We start from the raw sequence: 24,107 nt of genomic DNA on the forward strand, positions 1-24,107 counted from the left end.
TATCCCAGCTGAGCACTAAAGAGATTTAAGAGCGTGGTTTTAAAGGTGACATTCAAATGCTATTTTAAGAGGAGTGATAAATGCTTGTGCTTTTCCTCTTGCCCTCTGCTTCATGCTGTAGAAGGTCCTTTTGACAGTGGCTACAAGAAGGGTAATAAATGTGCTGATATTTTCTCCCTAAAACTTGTCTGGGACAAATCACCTTCAGTCAAGTAGTCTGGCCTGGCATTTTGCATCCTAAGTGACTGAAGGTATCTCTCCTCCACTGCAAAATGCAAGATGTGAAAGCACAAACTTGTAAATCTTCTTTACTTTGGTTGCTGTTTAAAGGGCAAGTTGGTATCTGCAAGTAAAGTTGCTCCTAAAGTATAACAAAGATGCAAAAATATTTGGTTTTATTTGCTGTGTGGATAGGCTCCCTTGACTAGTCTAAAAGTTTGTTTTGAGATGTAAGACATAGCATTTAAAATTCTGATCATAAGAAGAAAAGACAGCATTGTTCTTAGTAAATGGATCCAAACAAAATCTTACAAGTTCTTGAGGGGAGAGAATGGGGGACACATGTCAGAACAGAGCAGTCTTCCCTGTGGAAAACCTGAATGGGAACTTTTCTGAATCTGCTCTGTTACTGTGTGTTGCTTTTTTTTTTTTGCTGTCCAAGTGTGTACCTTGTTAGGTTTACTTTTTATAATTTCAGTTCTTTTGCCATTACTAATTCTCTTGAGTGAGTATTCAAGATTATAATTCTGGAGAGAACAAAATTTCTCTGTTCTTCTCAAGTGCTGTAGTTGCAGTAGTAGCATGATAACCTGAAGATGAGCAATGAACTTTAATGACACTGGTTCCCTGTTACCATCATGAAGGAAATTAGAATAGGGATTGTGAATGAAGCTTTTGAATTTAATTTTCTTACACAAATTGAGCATATAGTTTTGTTTAACTGGGAAGAGGCGTTGTCTTTCAGTTTTACAAATCTGTTAAATTAAGATAAACTGTGAGTGTTAAAAAAATTATTTTTTTTTCTTTCCTAAAGGCTAACTCTAGGGATTTGGTATATTTTAGTGGGTCTTGTCTGTGTGCACTTGAAAAATCTGTTGTCCGTATAACTAACTTTAGTTCATTGTAAGACTTGGTGCTTCTGCTTGCTCATCTGATTACGCAGCTCAAGGGAATAAGGTTAAGGACATGCTGTTGGTAACTAGAGCGTTTTCAGGGCTTTAGTTCAGCAGATGGGCTGCCTGGCTATATTCATACATCTGCCTACCTGCTGTGGCAGCTGCTGCTGCTGCATGTTGTGTTCTTTTGTTCTGTTCCACCCAAGAAGGGAGCACTAGGAAGTCTAGTGAATGGATTAATTTAAGGTTAAGGCTAGTGTTTTGCTTGCTTCCTAACTCTCTATCATAATAAAGCTTCTGATAAAGCTATTGAATCCTTCGTAAAGCGAAATAGATTTTTAAGATGTATTTCAGGGGGCTGAAACTAGCTAGGATTGTTTAAAAATCAGTCAAGTATTTTTTCTTTATGTTGCCTGATGTTATTTATTTCAATATCTTCCTCTCTTTCTCCTCCCTCCCCCACTTTTTCTAGGAGCAGTAACCAGACTTTGCCTGACACTGCGTGGTCCAAAAGAATTAAGGAAATATGGAATGACATGAAGGAGATTAGTTGAGGATTAAAGGCTTTGAGGACAAAACACCTCACCGAGGTGAAGCACAGACTAGCATTCTGGTTGTAGCTCCGAGGAGCTGTGTGCTGAAAAAAGATGGCAGATCCAGGAATGATGAGTCTGTTTGGAGAAGATGGTAATATTTTCAGTGAAGGGTTGGAAGGTCTTGGAGAATGTGGATATCCTGAAAATACAGTGAATCCTATGGGGCAGCAAATGCCCATGGATCAAGGATTTCCCACTTTACAGTCATCTCTTCATCATCCCACTGCAAATCAAAATCAAGCCAAGTTGACCCATTTTGATCACTATAATCAATACGAACAGCAGAAAATGCACCTGATGGATCAGCCGAACAGGATGATAAGCAATGCCCCTGGGAATGGTATAGCCTCTCCTCATTCGCAGTATCACAACCCTCCGGTTCCTCAGGTTCCTCACAGCAGTGGTGCTGGTGGTCAGATGGGAGTCTATCCCGGCATGCAGAACGAAAGACACGGGCAACCCTTCGTAGACAGTGGCTCCATGTGGGGACCACGGGCAGTTCAAGTGCCAGACCAGATAAGAGCACCATACCAGCAGCAACAGCAGCAGCAGCAGCCGCCGCAACCGACACAGCCGCCGCAGGCACCCTCCGGACCCCCTGGGCAGGGCCATCCTCAGCACATGCAGCAGATGGGAAACTACATGGCTCGTGGTGATTTTTCAATGCAGCAGCACAGTCAGCCGCAGCAGCAGAGGATGAACCAGTTTTCTCAAGGCCAAGAAGGCCTCAATCAGGGAAACCCTTTCATTGCCACCTCAGGACCTGGCCACTTGTCTCATGTGCCCCAGCAGAATCCCAGTATGGCACCTTCTTTGCGACACTCAGTCCAGCAATTTCACCACCATCCCCCCACTGCTCTCCATGGAGAATCAGTAGCCCACAGTCCCAGATTCTCCCCTAATCCTCCCCAGCAGGGTGCTGTTAGGCCACAAACACTTAATTTTAGTTCTCGGAGCCAGACGGTACCCTCACCTACTATAAACAACTCAGGGCAGTATTCTCGATATCCTTACAGTAACCTTAATCAGGGATTAGTTAATAATACAGGGATGAATCAGAATTTAGGCCTTACAAATAACACTCCAATGAATCAATCTGTACCAAGATACCCAAATGCTGTCGGATTTCCATCAAACAGTGGTCAAGGACTAATGCACCAGCAGCCCATCCACCCTAGTGGCTCACTTAACCAAATGAACACGCAAACTATGCACCCTTCACAGCCTCAGGGAACTTATGCCTCTCCACCTCCCATGTCACCTATGAAAGCAATGAGTAATCCAGCAGGTACACCTCCTCCACAGGTTAGACCTGGTAGTGCTGGAATACCAATGGAAGTTGGCAGTTACCCAAATATACCCCATCCTCAACCGTCACACCAGCCCCCTGGTGCCATGGGAATTGGACAAAGGAATATGGGCCCCCGAAACATGCAACAGAATCGTCCATTTATGGGTATGTCTTCAACACCACGGGAGATGGGTGGGCACATGAGACCAAATGGTTGTCCAGGTGTTGGCCTTGCAGATCCACAAGCAATACAAGAGCGACTAATATCTGGCCAGCAGCTTCCTAGTCAACAGCAGTCTTTTCAACAGCAAATGCCAACCTGTCCTCCCATGCAGCCTCATCCAGGGATACATCACCAGTCTTCACCACCCCCACATCCTCATCATCAGCCTTGGGCACAGCTTCACCAGTCACCACAAAACACACCACAAAAAGTGCCTGTCCTTCAGGTAAGCTGCTTCCAATTAGTGGAAAATGTTTTAAATGACTTTAAGTGCATTTCAGGATACATAAGAACTATGGTTTCAAAATAGTTGCTCCTGTTTGACTCCCTTGTTTGTTACTGGTTATGTGGCTCTTTTGGTGTACAGAGGCTGAAGGTAAAATGAAGTTCAGGTAGCTTGCTAACATCTTTCACGTAATTTTTACAGGATAACATCATGGATAGGCTGAAATCTGATACAGCAACAGTACAGTACCTGAATTACCTACTCTTTTTTTTCATGTTGGTTCCTTTGAGGGGAAAATAGAAAGCACGTGTGAGAATTGTCATTTAAATTATTAATTTTTGTATTTGCAACTCGGAGAAAGAAGTATGTGTTATAATTTGTTTGTTTTGGCCAAACCAATGGTTATCTTTAAATTCTAAGGGAATGTTTTGTGGTTTTAAATTAAAGCTGAAATTTTTACATGTGAAAAAATTTCCAGTGTGAACTTCTTCAGCACTAAGTAATGCAACTGAGAAGTGATGGGGCAGCAGTTTATGCAAGGAGAAGACAACAGATGCGAATCATAGTCTGAAATAAAATCTGAGGCTCCAATGAAATGTTGAATAGAATTGAAGCTTTATTTTACCTAGTCTCTGATCTGCCAGATTTCAATGCTGATGTATTGCTTCCATGTAATTAAAAGCTAAAAATGGTAAAACATCTTGATTCTCTGTAGCTTATCAGGTTTGACTACCTGCTAGTACGTTAAACTTCAGCTGAAAAAGTGTTTTTTGTGATCTTCACATTTGCCATTGTTTGCCTGTGGCTCTCTCAGTCAGCATTCAAGAGGTTTTGGTACCAAATGAATAAGTGGTCAAGATATCAGAGGTTTACTTCTAATTTTTATTTTTTTTTTAAAGCAGTCAGTAATTAATACCAAGTAGCTCTGCCCATAAATATTTGGAGACAATTGCTGGAATGCAGTCGTAATGATATGAGGCTACAATACACTTAATAAATCATAAAACCAGTTGTCCTAGCCAGTGTCCTGGGCCTGTGCGGGAAGCAGCTGCTCAGCAGTCCCCTCCACTGCTGCCTGCCGGCTGCTTCTGTTCGCTACTCCACACAGCATGAGGTGGGTCTGGGAATCAGATGTATGCGCTACAGAGAGGCAGCTGCCAAGGAGTGGTAGGTGGAGCAGCTCAGCAGCTGGGACAGGCTTCCACATTCCCCGTGGAAGAGAGGAGGGGGGAGCATTGGAGGTGCTGTAGGGTGGAGAAGGGAGATCAGGGACTAAGCTGGGCAAGGGAAAAAAGTACACTGTCTTTCTGGGAGGGAGGAGGAAGCTCTCTGGAAGGGGCAGAGTATATCTTCAAAACCATATTTTTCTTCCCTGCCCTCCTCAAAATTGGTATGAAAAACAGTAGGGATGACAAAAAGAAGTATAAGATTGTTTTTATCCTGAAGACAAGAGCTGACACATCTTGCAGAAAAAGCTTGAAAATTATAGAAATGGTAATGTAAGATTTAGAAGACTGTAAAGGAACAAAAACCAGTGTCACTGAGATCTTTCACAACTAGTGATGCTGGGGATGTGGGAGGAAAGACTTGAGGTGGACTGTGCCCTAAAGCTGTGGTCTTTACCATCATTAATTCCTTGTTTTCATCTGATAATCCAGCAAGCCTATTTTTGGCATCGGAAGGTGGTTTGGGAGAAGGTTTACTGATAGAATGGACAGGCTTGTTAAATGTTCTTGGGACATTTTTTTCCCTTTAATCAGTGAAGAGGTAAAATGCAAACAGCTCAACCCTTAAATGAGCTATGCAACCTATTACAAAATGCTGAACTGCAGATGAATAGCTTGAAGAAAGGTAGGTGCTGAAACTAAACAATTAGAGGAAAACTACATGATAACTCTAGTTATTTGATTAAAATCAGTAATTCAAACAGTTGTAGCAAGCCAAGTAAATTCTCTGTTAGCCTACTTCTGTAAAGTTTTTATCTGGTAAAAGTTATTGTTAGTATACTTGCCCATTAAGTAGTTAGTTTGAGCCCTGACTGTAGTAATGAAATTCTTGACAGGCAGGCATTTCCCATTGAAATCTGTTTGGATGAAATGAATATTGTTCAAGTCAACGAAAACTCAGCTCCTCCCCACCCCCTGGGGAAAAATGCAGATGTGCGAAACCCCTGTTCTAAAGCCTGAATACAGAATTGGTAGCTTTCCTGTGTCATGGTTTTCCTTCCATGTCAGTAGGCAGAAAGCCGTTCACTGAAGAACAGTTATTTAAATGACTGGTTTGTTTTTATTTGTATAAAATGAATCAACAAAATTAATATAGTCAGTGAAATGGAAATCACTATGTACTTTAAAATCAACAGAAGCCATCTTAGTAATTATTTTTCAGTGATTTGAAGCTAGCCTTATCATGGGAAGGCTGTAATACTTGTGGTTAACCAAATTACTGTTTTGTTTTTAGATATGTTGGAAGGAAAGTGCAGTTCTTTTGCTTTTAAGTTGAAAGAAATTGCTGTGTTGATTCCAAGGCTTGTTATTTCTTTTTTTGTGTGCAAAACTGCAAATTATTTTGGCTGGGAGATGAAGCTGGTGATTGACAATTCATCTGGTTTCGATTAATAGCTGAAAACTAAACGTGGTTTTTAGGACTGTGTTAGCAGTGAGTTGCTGGCTTTGGTGGAGTTTGATAGATCCTTAAGAACCAGCACAGCGCTGAGATGTTCAGTTGGTGTGGTTTTTCAGGCACTCCTTTGAAACGTTCTTCACCACCAAAGGCTTTTAGAAGAGCTCAGTGACCATGGGGTGAGAAGGCGGGTTCTGCTGTTGCAGGGTAATCCACCAAGGTGCAAAGCAGAGAGTAGGAGTAGCTTGTTTGTTTTCACAGTGGAGGCATCTGTGTTGGGCTCATGAGCTTGTGCTCTCCAAAATGCTCATAAATCATCTGGAGAAGGGTGAAAAGTCAGATGGCGAAGTTTGCTGCTGTTGTCAATTTACCCAAAGCAGAGTGTCAAGTGCAGCTGTGGTGAAGACCCTAACAAGAGTAAAACTAAATAATTAGAAATATAATAGGAGTGTCAGTCACTTGGCCATAAGTAGTGGGAGTCAAGGTGTGGCCAGGGGAGGTTTAGATTGGATATTAGGAAAATTTTCTTCGCTGAAAGGATTGTCAGTCGTTGGAAGAGGCTTCCCATGGAAGTGGTAGAGTCACCATCCCTGGAGGATTTTAAAAGGCATGTAGATGTGTTGCTTAGGGATGTGGTGTAGTGGTGGAGCTGGTAATGCTGGGTCTGCAGTTAAACTCAATGGTCTTAATGGTCTTTTCCAACATAAATGATTTTATGATTCTGTAGTGCTTGGCCAGTGAAATGGCAGGCAAAAGCCTCTCCTTAGGAAAAGGGTCTTGGTGTTAGATGGCTATCTGAAAGTGTGCTATGACAGTCGAAGAAATAAATCGGGAGGAATTGTAATGGAAGTAGTAGAGAGCAAAACAAGGATTGTTACCATGTTGTTATCTGTATGCTTGGTATGCTGGTGTGGCAAGTGCTGTGAAGCTCTGGGTCCCTTCCTCAGGCCTCAGAAAATACGGTAACACTTGGAAAAGCACAGAAGGGGGTAATTTGGGGGGGAGGGAAGGAGAGAGATGGTGAAAGCCTCTAAAATTGTGAGTAATATGGGTGGATGAAGAGGATGAATGTGAAATAAGGGTTATTTGTCACCTCTTTTGTCTCCTTTAATTCTTTTAAGGTATTCAGCAAATTATCAGGTGGTGAGCTCAGAACTGCATATTAAGATGCTGATCTCTGAGATGTTGCATGGAAAAATGCATCATCATTTGATAAACATGAAGACACCACATTTGGCTCAGCAGATCTGTGCTGTATATAAGTGGCTGAGAATTTGTTATTGGGTTGCATCTACTGTGTGTGTGTCTGGTTCTTGTACTGTTCCACATACTTTATCAAAGAGGGGATATCAGGTTAGACAGGCCTCTGGGGGTCTAATGCTGTGTAGTTGCTCTTACATGTCATTATTTTCAGAGCATTTTTTTAGTGGTAGAGGAAGTGTAGGAGTTTTCTTTGCCAAGAATAGGCTGTCCTGGGTGTGTTATTACACACAACTTCTTATTTACCCACAGCTACTGTGTGGGCTGAAGTTTCGAGTTCTGTTCATTAATCATGTTCCACAAATGCGATCTACATTATTTATAGTCAAACACAGGAGTATTTAAATGACAAACAGGTATGGTATAGCCTCCATGCTTGACTAAATGGTAGAGCTCAGAGTGATAGGCACCAACAGTGTTGGAGGATGCCAGGTTGCAGTTTCCAGCTTCTAGTGGAGAAGGAACTCATTTTGTGTGTGTTAAAGGTTCACTGCCAGGTTTACTCTGCTGGCCTTATTATCTGTGGGCATGTGACTTTGCTTTAAATCATAACTCATAGCTGTGTTTGGTATGAACACATTCCTTTGAAATTTCCTGCCCTCCCTTGCAGGGGAAGAGGCAGGGAAAGTCCTGCTGAGTCACCAGCTGGGTCACCCCTCTCACAGGCCCTTCCTGTATTTTCAAACCCTGAGTTGCTGCCTCAGTTTAATTTATACTTGGATGTACCTGAATGGAGAGGGATATTAATGAAAACTACTGTCAGCTGGAGTGGTTTGATGCAATATTTTAACCAGGCAGAGAGTAGAGGTTAAGTCAGTTACTTGCTGGCACACTAAAATGAAGTTGACTTTCTCCTGAGTATTTGTTTTAATGCCTAAGAGAAGAAAGAAGAGATTGACTCCTTACTGTCTTCACATGAGCAATTACCTTTCAGCATGTTTCCTATAATTTTACAAAGTAAGAAATGGTATAATTTCAAATAGTTAAGATTTTTCCCATTAATTAATATTCATAAGCAATTTCCCATATCTCCAGAGAACGGCTTTTTAATCCCTCAGGTGTTTAACTCTTTTACTATTTTCCTGTTGATAAGTAGAACAAGTTCAATTTTTTTAAGAAAAATGTACAAACACTGTTGGGTACTTTTTGTTTTGACACAGAGGCTATTTCACATGACTGCTAGCTGGTCTTTTGGGGTACTCTATATGCTGCATGTTCAGCAAAATTTCATGGCTAGTCCTAGAAACTGTAGTTTCCCTTTTTAAGTATTCATAGACCAGCAAACTAGTCTATGTTGGCAAGATTTTTGAAGCTGCCTGACTAAATGAAATCAAAACCCCACTAATACTGAACTTTAATTACAATTGTATATGATTTTATATATAGATAAGCATGAATGTATGTGTGTATTTATGTAAAATGTATGTAGAAAACATAGGCAAAATCAGAAGTTGTGGAGAGTGATAGATGAAAGAAAAGCTGCAAAGAAAATCCATAGTATTCATTTAAAAGTAAAGGTTGATAACTACTGTTTTCTTAAAAGTTTACAGGCTTCTGCTATGTTTTGTTGAGGATCTGAAGAACTCCTGTATGCAATGTAATTCATTATAATTTTCCCACTAAAAGAAAAGTAGACCATAAGAGTGTTTCAAGTGTTGATGTTATTTCACGTCTGTGGACTAGAATAGTGTGTTACACTTATAACTTGATCCATCCATGAGCTCCCGTGCAAAGGATATAATAATTAATATGAAATACTTTGTCCAACAAAAGTTCATGTTTTAAAACTCCTCAGTTATATTCAAGTCTAAAGTTAATACTGCAGTGTCCAAAGACTAATTTCTTCCTCACCCTTGAAAAGGGTGTGTGTGCTTTTGTAAATAAGGGCTTTGAGGGATCCTTTAGTGAATAGGCCTTTGGGCCAAAGACTCGTAGTTTTGAGGTGGTTTTGCTATAAATTCTTTTGTCTTTTTTTACTGCTGGGGAGGCACAAGCAGTTTCAGGAATACTTCTTCCCTTGGGTGCCATGATTTGACTATAATGAAAATAATTTGTGCCATTAAATTATCTGCTCTGAAGTTCTGGGTAAAGCCAGTTTGCAGCATTAGCATAAAAACACAACTCTGCATCAGCATTCTGGTTTGTAGGCCTAAGAGTTACCAGACTTGTTCTTCAGCATGAATATTTTGAAAGTTTCTATGATATGTTGGTAACCTGAATGTATTGTTTCCTGAAATCATTGGGGTTATCTGAGGAATCACGTAACTAGAAATATTTTTAGATTTATACTGCTATTCAGTACTTCAGTACAGTGTTCTTATCTGCTGATGGTCACTTCCAGTGGGATTTGGCAGTCATTTTTCCCATGGCCAAACACATTCCATTACTTTATATTTATTTGAATAAATTCAAATCTGTTTTTTTGGAGAAGACTTTTTTCTCGATTGAAGGCTGATAGTCTAATACAAACCCTCTTGTCAGTATTATCAGTAAGTTATATAAACTTACAAGGGTAATTAGGGCAAATGAAAGGAGAAATGCTTGATTTTAATTTTTTTTTACATTTATTTTTTATCTCTTTAAATACAGTAGAAATTCTAATAAGGACCAAGTTGCAGGCAAAGTAATAATTTCCTACCTTTTTATTACAGATCCTCCTCCCAGTCTTCTATCTTGCTCTTTCATGTGGAATTTGAGGCATCCATTTATTTTTAATTAATATGCCTCTGCTTGTATCTTGAATGCAAGTGTCACAAACTTGCATAAGTGTCCTCTCTTTTTTTCTTTTGTGGAGAATAAATGTCTCAGTTCCTGCTATGATGGGACACCATGACTTTGAAGTGTAATTTTTAAGTTCAGCCTGTAGAAGTTGTTTTCTCCTCAGTGCAGTACTTTTCACTTTTGAATTTTCAGAAATCAGTTCTTTTAATTGTATGATGATGCATGTATTTTACTAGTGATAATGTGGTCTGGATTTGGAAACAAAATGTTTGTTTGTTTTTTCTATAGAGATGACATCTATAAATATTTATAGACTTCTTTTGGCAACAGAGTTGTAAAGTTTGGTAGCTAAGGAGCAAGATTGACACCCTTGAGTTTTTCATGGTGGTTAAAGCATCTATTTGTCCAGATCTTTCTTTTTATGCCATTAAATTTGTTTGGAGGTGTGCTTTAAAGATGGTGAAGCTGCTTCTTGGGACCAGAGTAGGAAGGGTAGGCAGGAAGCAGTGATCAGGGAAGGGTCAGTGAAAGGCTGAGCTGAGCTGACTGAGCAGTAGGAACAGAGAGGAAATGGCCAATGTTATGTTAAAAAGGGGGCAGAGTTTAGGGAGTCACTCCACCTCTCCTCCTGTGTGAGTCACCTGCCTACTGAGCCCTTGCCAGAGGTAGCCATTTGGTCCAGTGGTGCCTGTTACCGCCCTGCACGCTGCTTCAGGGTGTACCTTTGTGTCACCATGCTGTGGGCAAATAGTCCACTGACAGCTTCCCAGCATAGTTGTGTGCACTCAGTAACTCTCAGTATCTAATCTGCTTAAAAAAATAAATCCATGCAAATAAAGGTGGCTGAGGTCTGGGATACAGAACGTTAGCTCCTTCCTTGCATCAGCATGCCTGATTATTGGGTGAACAGGCTTATCTGGCCTGCTCACTTCTGGCCAGGTCATGTTCCCAGCATCTCTTTGCTGTGTGACCACAAGATCACCCAAGCTGGTGTGGTGGTGTGGGAGTGAGAATGCTTGCTGGGGCAAAATGGGGACTGCCTCTTTCTCTGGCCCTTTAATACCCTTTCAGGCTTTTTAGTACCCTTATACAGCTTGTGGTTTTGTAGCACTTGCCCTCAATAACCAGCCCTTCAGTTCTCTCTTAAATTTTGATAAATTAAAACTTTTGTTAGAAGTCAAAGCTTTGTCTTGTTCTATTGAATTAGTGACAAACTGATCACATTCCAACTTCTCCCAACTTTTTTTTAGTCCACACAAATATAAGTGACTGGTTTGATTTCAGGAGTGGTGTTTTGTTTTGTTTTGATTTTAGAAAAGGACAGCTGTTTTCTTCTTCCAACTGAAGTATTTGCAGCTATTTTGTTATTGAAGAGGTGAAAGAACATCCCCTTTCTACCAAAGAGCTTGGCACAGTTTTGTTAGGTGTGTGTGTCATGTGCGTTGAAATGAGGGAAGATGCTTCCAGTACCAGTCAATCAGTTGTTTTCTTTGAGTATTGAATGGGATTTTTTTCCTTTTTTTCTTCAGCATAGAGAATTGTTTAAAAGCAAGAAAGTTAGAAATAAAACTCAGATAAAATTTTATTTATCACAGGACGACTTGTGGTCTAAGTGTGGGTTTGATTTATAAACTCTGGAATCAACATTCTTTACTGTTTTTCATACATCATATGTTTAGTTAGAATTTTCTCTGTTCCTGGGCAAGGTTGTTGTACCTAAAAATTGTGTTGCTCCTGTTTATGAAGAGGAACATGTAGATGGTGAGCATAAACTTTGTTATTTATTCAAAACTCGAATCCATAAAATTCCCAATTCGAGTTCTTACTTAGGTATCTGTTACTCTAAAACATGTCACCTCCTTGCTCTCCTTGTCCCTCCTTCCAGTACTGCTCTGTCTTACAAATGCAGCTTAAGAAGACTATGACAACTGGTCTTAGCAGTTCAAAGGAGGAAATCGTACTTCTTGTGTAGGAATTTGGTAATTATAGAGGTTAATGTGAGAGTAGTGCAGTTATATAAAAGATGTGGAAGAAAACAAGTGGATCTCTGATTTTTTACTGTTGGGTTAGGAGGAATCTTTTGTTTATTTGCTTTTGTTCTTCCTCAGTACTGAGGATCTGGGTAACACTCTTTCCTGTACTCCTCAGTGGTTTTACTGTGTTAGCCAATCTTAGGAGGCAGGTCTTGTATTACGCTGAACAAGCACAAAAATTAAGAACTTCCGGGAATGGGTTCATATTGCAAGGGTTGCTGCTGTAGAAACCAAATGTTAAGAAATCACAGGCTAATAGAATGACTTGTGTTGGAAGGGACCATAAGGATGATCTAGTTCCAACCACCCCACCACAGGCAGGGATGCTACCCACTACCTGAGGTTGCTCCTGGCCCCAACATGGCCTTTGAACACTTCCAGGGATGGGGCATTTCCAACTTACCTATGCAATCTGTTCGGTACCTCTCTACCCCCTGAGTAAAAAATTTCTTCTTAACATCTAATCTAAATCCTCTCCTTTTAGTTTAAAACAATCCCCCCTTGCCTTATCACGATCTGCCTGTGTAAAAAGTTCCTCTCCCTCTTTTTTTATAAGTACTGGAAGTCCACAATCTCAACTTCTAAAATCTTGACTTCTGGAACTTGGCAGGTTTCTGTGGCATATTATTAACCTTTTCATTTGGGAAAATTAGAAATATTTGTCTTCAAGAATGAGACATTTATTCTTTAGTACAGAAAAACAAATGCATCTTTGATATATTGATATAGCATGTTGTAGGGAGTGCCAAAAGGAATGTATACCCACTTACAGTAGACTTCTTTCTTGAAGCAGACTGAATAATTTAATCGTTTGAATCTGAAAAAATTAGTCAATTTTAGTTGTGCTAATTCAGTTGTGTTTTATTATGTTTCTGTAACTTCCAGTAACTGAGAAGTTAATAGTTCCACAGATTTTTGGGTGTAATCTTCTTGTAAGGAAAGAGAAGAGAGGACTCATAACAAGCTTCATAACAAACTTCCTGATGTCTAATAGTCAATATGAACTCTGTTTTTTCCACTCTCCTTTTACATCTCCTTTCTCTCCAGATGGCCCTCCATCCACTTGCATTCTGTTACTTCATATCTTTTTTGGCCCTGCAAGACTCTGATAACTGTGATAATACTGTAATTTTCCTTACATGTGAGTGCTGAATGATATGAAGTCCTTTATTTTATTTTTGGAAGAAATCTTTCTGTACCAGCCAATTGTTGCTAAATATAGTGGGAGGCTTATAATACACGGTGCATGTTTGAATTTAAAGTGACACCTTACCATAAAAAGTTGACATCACAGTTTTCTTGTACAACTGTATGAAATATGTAGTCATTAAAACTAGTCTAAAGTTGTTATTTGTATCTCAGTTTGTTAATGGGACCTTGCAGTTGTTTACAGGGGCAAGCATTGTCAGATGTGGATATAAGGATAAACACCTGCAATACTGGAGTACTGCCTGGTTCTAAGTGTTTCTCTCAGCAGGCCTCCTTTGAAATATTTCAAGAAAACTTGCTGAAAACCAGATAATTCTGTACATAAGGCATTAGACTGGGATTTGGGGACTTTTTGCTGACTGACACAGATTGCTTGTTTGGTGTCTATATTGCCAGTATTGCTGTTGGATGTGCTTTGGGAAGTGCTCTGCAGTGGTGAGCGGGGGGATGGCAGAGTGGTTCCTGCACAACAACGAAAAACGTAACTCAGAAACTGTTACAGCAGTGAGGGGTGAGTTAAAGGATTGCTTTAGACACATCTCTCCATTATAATACTACAATATAAACCAAAATCTAGACCTGATATTGCTGTAGGCACATCTGATTTAGGACCTGAGTATATGGATTTTTACATTTTACTATACGTTGTGTAAAGAATGGCTGGAGCTAGGATACAAAAGATATCGGCACTAAAGATAAGGTGTTTCATAGAACAGTGTTAATCAAACTGATTGGATAACTCAAGTATGATTAAACATTATAATTAAGAGTTAACTCAGTTGGTGCAGATAAAGTTGGTGCTGAGGTTCCGTGTTCGTCCACGGAAAATAAAGTGTGGGATTTTTGGTTGTTTTTTTTTCTTTCTTTCTTCACCCTCAAGTTCTAATGACACTGATTTAATTGTTAGTTTAGCTCAGTTACTAGAGGAGCTGGGGAAAGGCCTACCAGTGACATGCTATAGCTGACATATTCAAAGGCTATTTTCATTTGTTACTGGGACTATAGAACTGGAATCTGAGAAGTATCTTGGGCTCTTTGACATAAATGAATCTTGGGCAGCAAATTTTAACAAGTCTATGATTTGAAGCCCACTTTGTCATGTTGAAGTTAATAAAATAGTGCAATGAAAAGGCCATATGGAGAACTGCTGTTTTCCCACCCCAAGAGAAAAATAGAGTTGATTAGTGGTGATCACTTTTAGGTTTGTATCTCATATGTATCCGTTAAGATTTCTTTAAGTTGGTGTTTTCAAACCACAGTCTGTATACCTCTGAAGTCTCCTGCAGACTACTTCTTTGTAGTCTGGGAAAGTTGATTAAGGAGAGCAGGTTTATATGATAAGCAACAATATGTGTATGGGAAGTTTATAGAGAGAGTTACATCTCCTGTACTAGAGGCTTACAGATTAACAACAAAAAAAAGGGGGAGATGGAAACTTGGCAGAACAGAGTTCTGTGGTGTAATGTAAATCTCACTTCTGAAGGGATCTGTTCAGGCTGGTGTCTGAAATGACAGTGGTTACACCTCAATGTAAAGCCAAGTGCAGAGACCTCCTGTTCCAGAAAAGGGTGTTGTGTTACCAGTACCATTCAGTGTCTTCATCAATGACTTGGACAGTGAGAACAAGTGCACCCTTAGCAAGTCTGCAGACCACACCAGGCTGAGGGCTGTGGTTAACACACCTGAGGGACAGGAAGCCATCCTGAGGGACCTGGACAATCTTGAGAAATGGGTCTGTGTGAACCTCATGATGTTCAAGTCCAAGTGCAAGGTCCTGCATTTGCATCAGGGCAACCCCTGGTATCAGTACAGGTGTCAGCCCTGCTGAGAAGGACTTGGGGGTACTGGTGGATTAAAGACTGGACGTGACCTGGCGAAATGCGTTGCAGCCCCGAAAGTCAGCCATATCCTGGGCTGCATCAAAAGCAGCGTGGCCAACAGGTCAAGGGAGGTGGTTCTGTTCCTTTGCTCTGTTCTTGTGAGACCCCACCTGGAATGCTGCATCCAGCTCTGGGGTTCTTGGCACAGGAAAGACATGGATATGTTGGAGCAAGTCCAGAGGAGGACATGCAGATGATCAGGAGTCTGGAACACCTCTCTTATAAGGAAAAGCTGAGAGAGTTGGGTTTGTTCAGCCTGTAGAAGAAAAGGCTCTGGAGAGATGTTATTGCAGCCTTTCAGTACTTAAAGGGGACTTATAAGAAAGATGGGGACAGACCTTTTAGCAGGTCCTGGTGTGATAGGATAAGGGGGTAATGGCTTTAAACTAAAAGAAGATTGAGTTAGAATAGATATAAGGGAGGAATTTTTTTACAGTGAGGGTGGTGAAGCAGTGGAACAGGTTCACCAGAGAGGTGGTGGATGCCCCATTCTTGGAAACATTCAAAGTCAGGTTAGATGGACAACCTGATTGAGATGGAGATGTCCCTGCTCATTGCAAGGATGTTGAACTAGATAGGCTTTGAAGTCTCTTCTCACCCAAGCCATTCTATGATCTCTTCAGAAGGGTGTTCTGTGTTGGCTCCAGATGGTGTATCCTCACCTGACCTGGAAGTAATGGATTGTATACTGCCACATTTTTTGGAAAGGACACAGAAAGACTGACGAAGACATATACTAAAAATGTTATATTTGTTATATGTTATATTTACCTTTGGATTTGAAGGGAACTGGGCATAACTGAGCCCTTTCTGTCGAGATGTAAATCTTGTAGTGGAAAGTGTCAGCATGAAACCACAGTTACTGGAGTTTGACAGGTGAGTATTAGTAAACCAGCTAGAAAAAGATTTCTTTAGCCTGTGATACGTACCATCCATGTCTGTTAACTTCTTCCATCAGATAACCTTTGTGTAATTTGAATCAGTGGGAATTTGCTGGTGGCTCAGGCAAACTGTGGCAATCACTGTTTCCGTTTCAAAGGGTGGAAATGTGCAGATGGGTAACAGCCTGGGGTTACAGAGGTGACCACAAACCTCCTCAGTCTTCCACCCCCACAACCCTGGGCAAGGTCCTCCACGCCTGCTTGGTGCTCTGAGGGGTGCCTGCCTCAGCAGCTCTACCTTGAGAATAGTTAGCACTGCTTGTTCCTCAATTCCTGCACACTTTCTTGACTTGTCTGCATTTGCATGTCCTCAAAAAGGCAAAAAAGCCTTTGGGTGTAGTCCTTAGTTTTGCTTTGTCTTCTACTATATCCAAAATATAAACACTGCAGCTTCAGAAAGTGACTTTCTGCATTTAAAGTGATTTTACTGACTGTGTCTAATTGGATAATCAAAAATTATCACGCAAAACTTTAGAGATTGGTACATAAAAAGAATACTAGCATTGCATGTGAAAATATCTAGTTTCAATGCTAGAAAACCACCAGTTTATTTCTTGCAAGTCACAAATACAGAATTACTTAAATCTTGATTAGCATATTTGCCTTTTAACTCAGTAATATGTTCTGTGAGTTGTAGATGCTGAAGAGGTAGATGCTTGTATTCACAAATGAAAGTAAGAAAACATTATGGGGGAAAAATATATATCCAAGAAAACTCAGGCTGTAAGTAGTTGAAGTATGATCTGCAGGTTCGTCTTGCTCTTTCAGTGATTAACTGCAGAAGTCTGACTTACTAATAGGTACAAAAGATAAAAACTCTTGCTTCTTTCTGTCTCTACTGTGTCTCTACATCAATTTGTATCAAACTTAGCCCAAAACAAAGCACTTCGGTAAACCACTCAATTGCTTAATGGGTGTGGGGGTGGGAGAAGGGGTTTTAGATTGTAACTAACTGATCAGGAGAAACCTCAAAGTAGGCTGTGGGCTTCTGAGCTGGGAGCTCTGGGGTGCTTTCTAGGAAAAAGAATTTCTTTTTTTTTTTTGAGGGAAGAATTTGTTCTATCTTCATTTATCCTTGTTGATTCTGATCTTTTGTATTAGGGATATTGTGTGTAGGAAGCTCTTGAGGAAGAACAAATTTTCCAACACAACATTAGAAAGAGGTGAAATTTTCTCAGGAGCCTTTTTTAGGGGCGATACTCCTGTTGCAACTTAAGACACATACCCAGCAATTGGATACAAGCACCCTCCTCTACTAACCCACTCCTTACAAATATATTACTAATACTTAAATAATGTTACTGTGTAAATGAACAAATGATGGATGACCGATAATTTAATAAATTGCTTACTTCTACTTTTCTCAAGTCTCTGTTGTCTAAGAGTACTTGAAAATAAAAATTACTTTTGCAATGTTCTGGGAAAATTGTCCAAACTAGGGAATAGAAAAGCTATTGCAAAAGAACACTGGGACTGTGGCATCTTTATTTAATAAGTAGCCTTTTCTGTTTTAAACAGCACTGTTGCGTTTTCTGTGACAGTCATGATACAAAGACAATTCCTAGCCAAGGAAAAAATGTTATAAATACAAACATTTGAAATCACAGAGGTTTTCTTTGGGGTATCTGAGTCATCATGTTCATAGCTGTGATAACTTGAGGATGTGTGTGAAGTAAGGCTTATAAAGGAGGTAATACTTCAAGTTTTTTTTCCTGACTGTGTTGGCCAGTGTAATTATAAAAGCTTTTTGGGTAACCAACCCCTTTTTGCAGGTCTGGAGATAAAATTTCTGTGACCAGAAGCTTGTTTTACCAGTCTTGTTAGTCTGTTTAATAGATATCTTCTTCCCCTAGAAAATTAAACATAAATGGTTAATCCTAAGCATATTTAACTCTTTTCTGAACTAATATGTTCAGTGTTTGTCATATTCCAAATTGCATTTGTTAAAATGCATTTATTTTTTAATGTAAACAAGATTTTGCTGTTGATTTTTACTGTCACCAGTCATTAGGAGCAAAATACTTGTAAAGGTTGTCTGGGACATTGAGTTGAGCTTCCAGCTGTCACAAGTACCATCTTATGGACTGCTTTTCCTAACCTCATCAAGCCTCAATTTAAAGATCACTTGGCTTTTGCTCTCAGTATTCCTTTTTTTTTTTTTTTTTTAAATTCTTACCCAAATCAGATTACTTTGTATGTTGGAACAGGCATCTGACGTTCTGTCCTAAATTTATTAGTAACTGGTTTTATACCCAATTTGCTCTGGTACAAATTTACTGATCGTAATTATTTTTATTTCCTTTATTAGGATCTGCCAATGTTTTGATAAATAGCAGTCTGTCCAAAGTTAGGTTCCCTTTAGACTTCTTCAAGGCAATCTGTACCCATGTCTGAAGTGTAACTGTTGTTGATGTAGATGATCAGAATTTTGTGCAACATTGTACTCTGGCACATATACTTCCCTGGGAAGCGATCTTGAGATGCACATCAACATTTTAATTTTCTTTTCCTCATTGTACATCCCACCAGTTGTTTAGAGACATCATATGGTTAAGTACAAACTACTTTGGTCTTCAGCTATGCAGTCTTAAGTTGTTTTACGTAAATATAAATGACTTAAAAAAAATTGGGTAATAACACAGCACAAAAATTACAAGTATTGGAGTATTTCAAGTTTAGAAATGCATATGAAATGCTGTTTAAATTTGAGAGGGTGCTACACTGATGGGCTTAATTTCTGTGATAGTGTTTTGAAGTTGCAAGGTGTCCACAAATTTCTGAGGACCTCAAAGCTACAATGGTGAGTAAGCACAAGCTGCACTACTGCTACCAGGGACGCAGTTGCATAATGCTTAAAGGACACCTTCCTTTGCTTATAACATTTAAAAATACTAATTCCTCTTACTCATCTGCAATCCTCTTCCCACAGTTTGAGCTCAGGACTATAATGGAACCTATTATGGGGAAAAGGTCTATGACTCAGCCATTGAGCCATGCAAACTCTTGGCTTCTTTAATTGGCACCATTAAATCTTCAGTAGTTTTTCTCTCATAAAATAGGTGTCATTGGTATAAAATGCATCACTGCTGAAGATATATTGTACCTTTTGCCCTCTGATTTCCATGACTTGGTCAACTATAGGTGTTTAAAGGCTGGTTAATCAGAGAGACCTTTTTAGAATTACTGCTTTTCCATCACTATTTAGGAGTGCATTGAAAACAAAATAAAAGAAAGCCATTGCACAAATTATTACTTTTTCAGGTTATTTTCCTTTTCTATTTAGACACAGGGGAGGGAAGAGGAAACACCTGCCTTTCCATTGTGTTTTGTTTTATCTTCATAGAAATTATTTAACCTGAGGACTGATTACCTTCTACGTGACAGGATGGGAAAAGTTAATTCTTGAGTAGGTACCCAGGGGAGAACTGGCATGATTTAGTTGATTTATTTTTTTTTCTCCCCCATTGCAGGTTGGGTTCATTTTTGGGGGTTGGTTTGGGTTCATTTTTGTTTTTTAAGATAGTGGAAAGTGAACATGTCATTTGGGAAGGGAGTCAGACATCAGTACAAGAAATTTAAACACTGAAAGTTAAATGTTCGAATACATATGTATATAGTAGTAAATATATATGTATATAAAGAAGTAGCTTTTAACTCTTCTTTTGTTGTTTCCCCTCATACTTCATATGGGACACCTTAGAGCTTTTAAGTATCTATATTGCTGTAAGCATCAGTGCCTCCAAAAGAGGGGTTTGATAAGGGCATCCAGAAAACTGTAATTGTTTGTTACTATCTGCCTAGTCTGCCTTATTTGTATCTCCAGTTAGCAAGAAGTCTTTGGTCGTAATTTTTGTACATACTTTTTAAAAGTAAGTATCAAGAAAGAACTAAGTAAGTTACAGAAAACGTTAAACAATGTAACTTCATACACCTATTTTAAGTGATTGTGTGTATGGAATGATGGCAAGCTGCAAAGCTGGAGTTAAGAAAGAGCTGAAGTAGGACTGGCGCTACACGTTTCTCATGCCTATGAAATAGGATGTAATCTGTTTATGCAACCATGTTTTCTCTGACTCCTTTCTTCTACCTGCAGAAGGCCTTCTGTGATAAAGTAGATGTTTAATTAGTTTGTTTTTATTATTTGAGGTATGGCCTGATAATTTGTTTACTGTATATTTATCCAGTAAACCTGATAATTAATATCACAGAATCTCATGAAACAGGCTGACTCCTCCTGCAGTGTCTCTCTTCATATCTTGGTAAAGAATAGCTAAATGAGCTTTTTAAATGGTAATTTTAATCATATCACAGAAGAACTTCCCCAGCCACTAATTTATTCGTCTTCTAAACTCTCCTACAGCATGTATTCTCTGTTTTTTACATATGAGTAAACCAAGACAGAGGGATAGGGAGTTACCCATGGCCAGAGTGATAGGGAGTTACCCATGGCCAGAGTGATAGTAATGGGCTTTGGGGCTTATTTGTGTGTGTTATGCTGGGCTGCATTGCCCTGATGCTGAAGCCTGTAGTTATCCAAGTAGGTGCTCTCTTGCAGTCATGGTTGGGCACTTCTCAGGAAGAGAGTCCATGGCAAGTCCTTCGCTGGAGGCTCATGTTAGAAAGAAATGAGTATGTAATTTAACAGAAAAAGGAAAAAAAACCCCAAACCATCCTGTAAAGTACATGAGGCAGCAAATCTGGAAGTAGCTAGGAAAGAGTCACCCTGTATGTTAGAGATGTTATTGTAAAAGGTTAAGCAATAGGACATAAAATTTGTTTAATAACAACAATTATTCTTTGTTTTCAAGTATTTGGAATACTTAAATAATTTAGACTGCCATTAAAAAATAAAAATATGATTATAATTTACAGTGTGTTTTCTTAGGGGTACAATGAATTTTAAATATTCTTTTTTTCAAGGCAACATTACATTTTTACTATTTCACTTGCGCAGTGACTCATTGGCCAGTGTCTGAAGAATTTGAATTTCTGCTGGACAAGAACAGATTATTGTTGGATAAATAAGGGTTAGGAAAGTCACTTCAACTATTTGGGACATCTAATAGAAGTAAAAATGATAGTGGCATTGGGATTTTGGAGTTTCTTTCATGATGTGGTGGTACTTTGTGACTACAGAAGTGGCATTTAGAATGTCGAAACAAAAAGTTAAAATTTTAAGTTATGATCTTCCTAGTACTAAGTGTGCTCACCTATGCTTTGAAACAGCAGCAGTTAAACACTTTGAGATCTGAAATACACATAAACAGTAGAGACAGGTTGATTGAGATAATATGAGACATCATCTTATGATATCAGAAAACATTTACCAAATGTAGTCTTTTGGGTGAAATTCTGAGATGAGGCCCTTTTAATCAGAAGAAGTCAGCCAACTTAAAGATTACAATCATTACATAAAAAGAAAAAAGTTGCTTTAGACTGATTTAACTTTCATTCCTAGGTGGTTCCTTAGTATTTTATGGCATTAGAAGTCCACATGGTCAGAGAATTGTGTGGTTTTTAAAATTTTTAGCAGAAAAGCCTTGAGTACAAGTTGTAGTTTGAAAAAAAAAAAGTCACCAGCTCAGCTACTGAATAAAAGGGATTTCATCTTTTGATTGTGGATACAGTAAAACTTCATCTTGCAGCGGAGGAAAATGGCAAGGGAAGAAAAAGAGTATTGTATTATTTGTCTAGTGGGGTGTATTGCTAGTCATCTACATAAAATATTGATGAACTGAAAGTTTGTCAGCTCTAAACAGAAAACAGAGTGTAATATCTGTGCCGGTAGTGTTTCTTCTAATGCTTTCAGCTAATTTTTCTCAATCTGGCACACATCTATAAAATATCTGAAATTGAAAAAAATCTTGTTGTGAACCGTGGAACAGTTCAGAGTGTTCTGTGATTTAATAAACATACTTAGGAATGGTATTGTGGAAGTATCATGGGACTTCAGTGGGACCTCCTTTCCAGGGACATGAGTAAAAACTCAAGGGTTATAGTCCTTTTCACAGCTATTGAAATCTTAAACATCTAAGGCCACTGCCCTTTCCTTGAGCTATTAGAACATATGTATCTATTTATACCTTCAGGGAAAACTTGTTCTTTTTTTTACAAAGGCTTGCAGATAGGAGAAGTGATAAAGTTCTTAGTAAAGGCTCTCTACGATTTGCATCCTCTTTTTACCAGCCTGGTCATCTGATGCACGTTTGTTATTAAACTGTGACTGATACATTTTTTATATGTGCAGGCTTCTTAAATATGGATGATTAGCAAGTCTAGAAGCTGATTGGGAGAGCTTTTAAAACAAAAATGCTGGGCTTTTGTTTTCCATGATATATAAGGAAAGGGTTAGGAAAATGATAGAGAAGTTATATCTTAACTAAAGTCTTGCTAGTGTACCTGAACAAACACCATATGCTAATAAATGTAGTGGCCTAAAAATACCTTTGAAAGCATTTTGCTGGTGGTTGCTGTATCTTACTGTTTTATGACTGTATGAAGTCGCACTCTTCAGTTGCTGCCCTCATTCATGTCTAAAAGTAAGGGCTTGGTGGGCAGCTGAGATCCCCAGGCTGCCCACTGAGGGTTGGCTTTCTCAGAGATGGGCTAGGCCCATTGAAGACCCTTGCATTAGAGTGCCCTAAGAAGAGGGGCAAGAGGTTGTCTGCAGCAGGTATGCATGGCAAAACAGAGTGTGCCATGCAACAAGCCATGCCAGTCAAACCTAGATGTAGGTTCCACTGAGTTTCTGTTTTCAGCCTGCTCCAGGAAAAACCGTAACATTTGGAATTAAACACCTCAAATGTGTTTTGCCTAAAATCCAGCTGGGGGGGAAAGCAGGGTGGGGTAGAGGAGAACATGTATTGACTCATAGCTTCAGGTAAAAAAGTTACTTTAAATGCCATACTGAAATTCTTCATCCAGCATTTCCAATGGTACATAAAAAGTCCTGATAGATCCTGCATACTTAGGATAGGAGGTGGTGAAAAAAAGTTATTCCTGGTCAGTAATTTCTAGATTAGGATGTTCTGTTTCACAATTACTACTATACTTAATTTAAAACCTGTCAGACACCATGCAGTCCTCATTCTGTTCCACAGCCAAGTTAGTCTATATATTCCCTCTTTGTAAATCCAACAGCTTGATTTTGTGTAGATTTCTTGGTATTACAGAATCAAGTTCAGAGAGCCTTATAACGCTCTCAGGTACATGGCAGAGGAACTTCAAGTGAGAACCTCATACTTCTATGGAGAAGAGGCTACCATTAAGTCCACACTGATTTGCCCATAACTGGCAAACATGCAACAGAGGACTGAAAGAAGCCCAGAAGAAAGGATGTTATGGTGTGCACACACAAGCCAGGCACATAGTTGTGGATGTGAAGTGTATAAGGCTGAGTTTGAGGACTTTCTGGCAGAGGCACGTAGTGGTGCCGAGTAATGAGACTGGGGCAATACATCCATCTGCTCCTGGTGTATTTCCTTACAGTCTGTTGCGGTTTGGTCCTTTTGCAGTCTACAACTTCCTCACGAAGGGAAGCTGAGGGGCAGGCACTGATCCTTTTCTCTCTGGTGGCCAGGGACAGGACTGGAGGCAATGGTGTGAAGCTGTGTCAGGGGAGGTTTAGTATGGATATTAGGAAAAGGTTTTTCTCCCAGAAGTGTTTGAGCACTGAAACAGGCTCCCTAGGGAAGTGGTCACAGCACCAAGCCTGCCAGAGTTCAAGAAGTGTTTGGACAATGCTCTCAGGCACATGGTGTGACTCTTGGGGCTGTCCTGTGCAGGGCTAAGGGTTGGACTTTGACGATCCTTGTGCGTCCCTTCCCACTCAGGATATTCGATGATTCTGTGATTCATTGTTGAAAAGCAGCTCTGCAGCATTTAACATCCTGCTTTGCAGACGCTGCTGAGCTCTTTGGGCTGGAAGTCAGTTTAAAGAAGACAGAAGTTCTCCATCAACCAGCACCTCAGGAAGTCTTCCTTCATCCCC

General features: G+C 39.5%; 1 protein-coding gene across 4 annotated transcripts in view; it reads left to right on the plus strand.

Annotated features, from left to right (window-relative positions):
* The window catches only part of CHD7 (chromodomain helicase DNA binding protein 7), a 130,755-nt gene that overhangs the window by 38,892 nt on the left and 67,756 nt on the right, over window positions 1-24,107 (plus strand). For all 4 annotated transcript variants that reach the window (XM_017829638.1, XM_017829639.1, XM_017829640.1 and 1 more), the window contains one exon: window positions 1,588-3,451. In XM_017829638.1, coding sequence (XP_017685127.1) covers window positions 1,763-3,451 — 1,689 coding nt within the window. In that variant the 5' untranslated portion in view covers window positions 1,588-1,762. The remainder of the gene's footprint in view (window positions 1-1,587; window positions 3,452-24,107) is intronic.

This window comes from Lepidothrix coronata, unplaced genomic scaffold, assembly GCF_001604755.1.
Source record: "Lepidothrix coronata isolate B3197 unplaced genomic scaffold, Lepidothrix_coronata-1.0 Scaffold166, whole genome shotgun sequence".
Taxonomy (NCBI): Eukaryota; Metazoa; Chordata; class Aves; order Passeriformes; family Pipridae; genus Lepidothrix; species Lepidothrix coronata.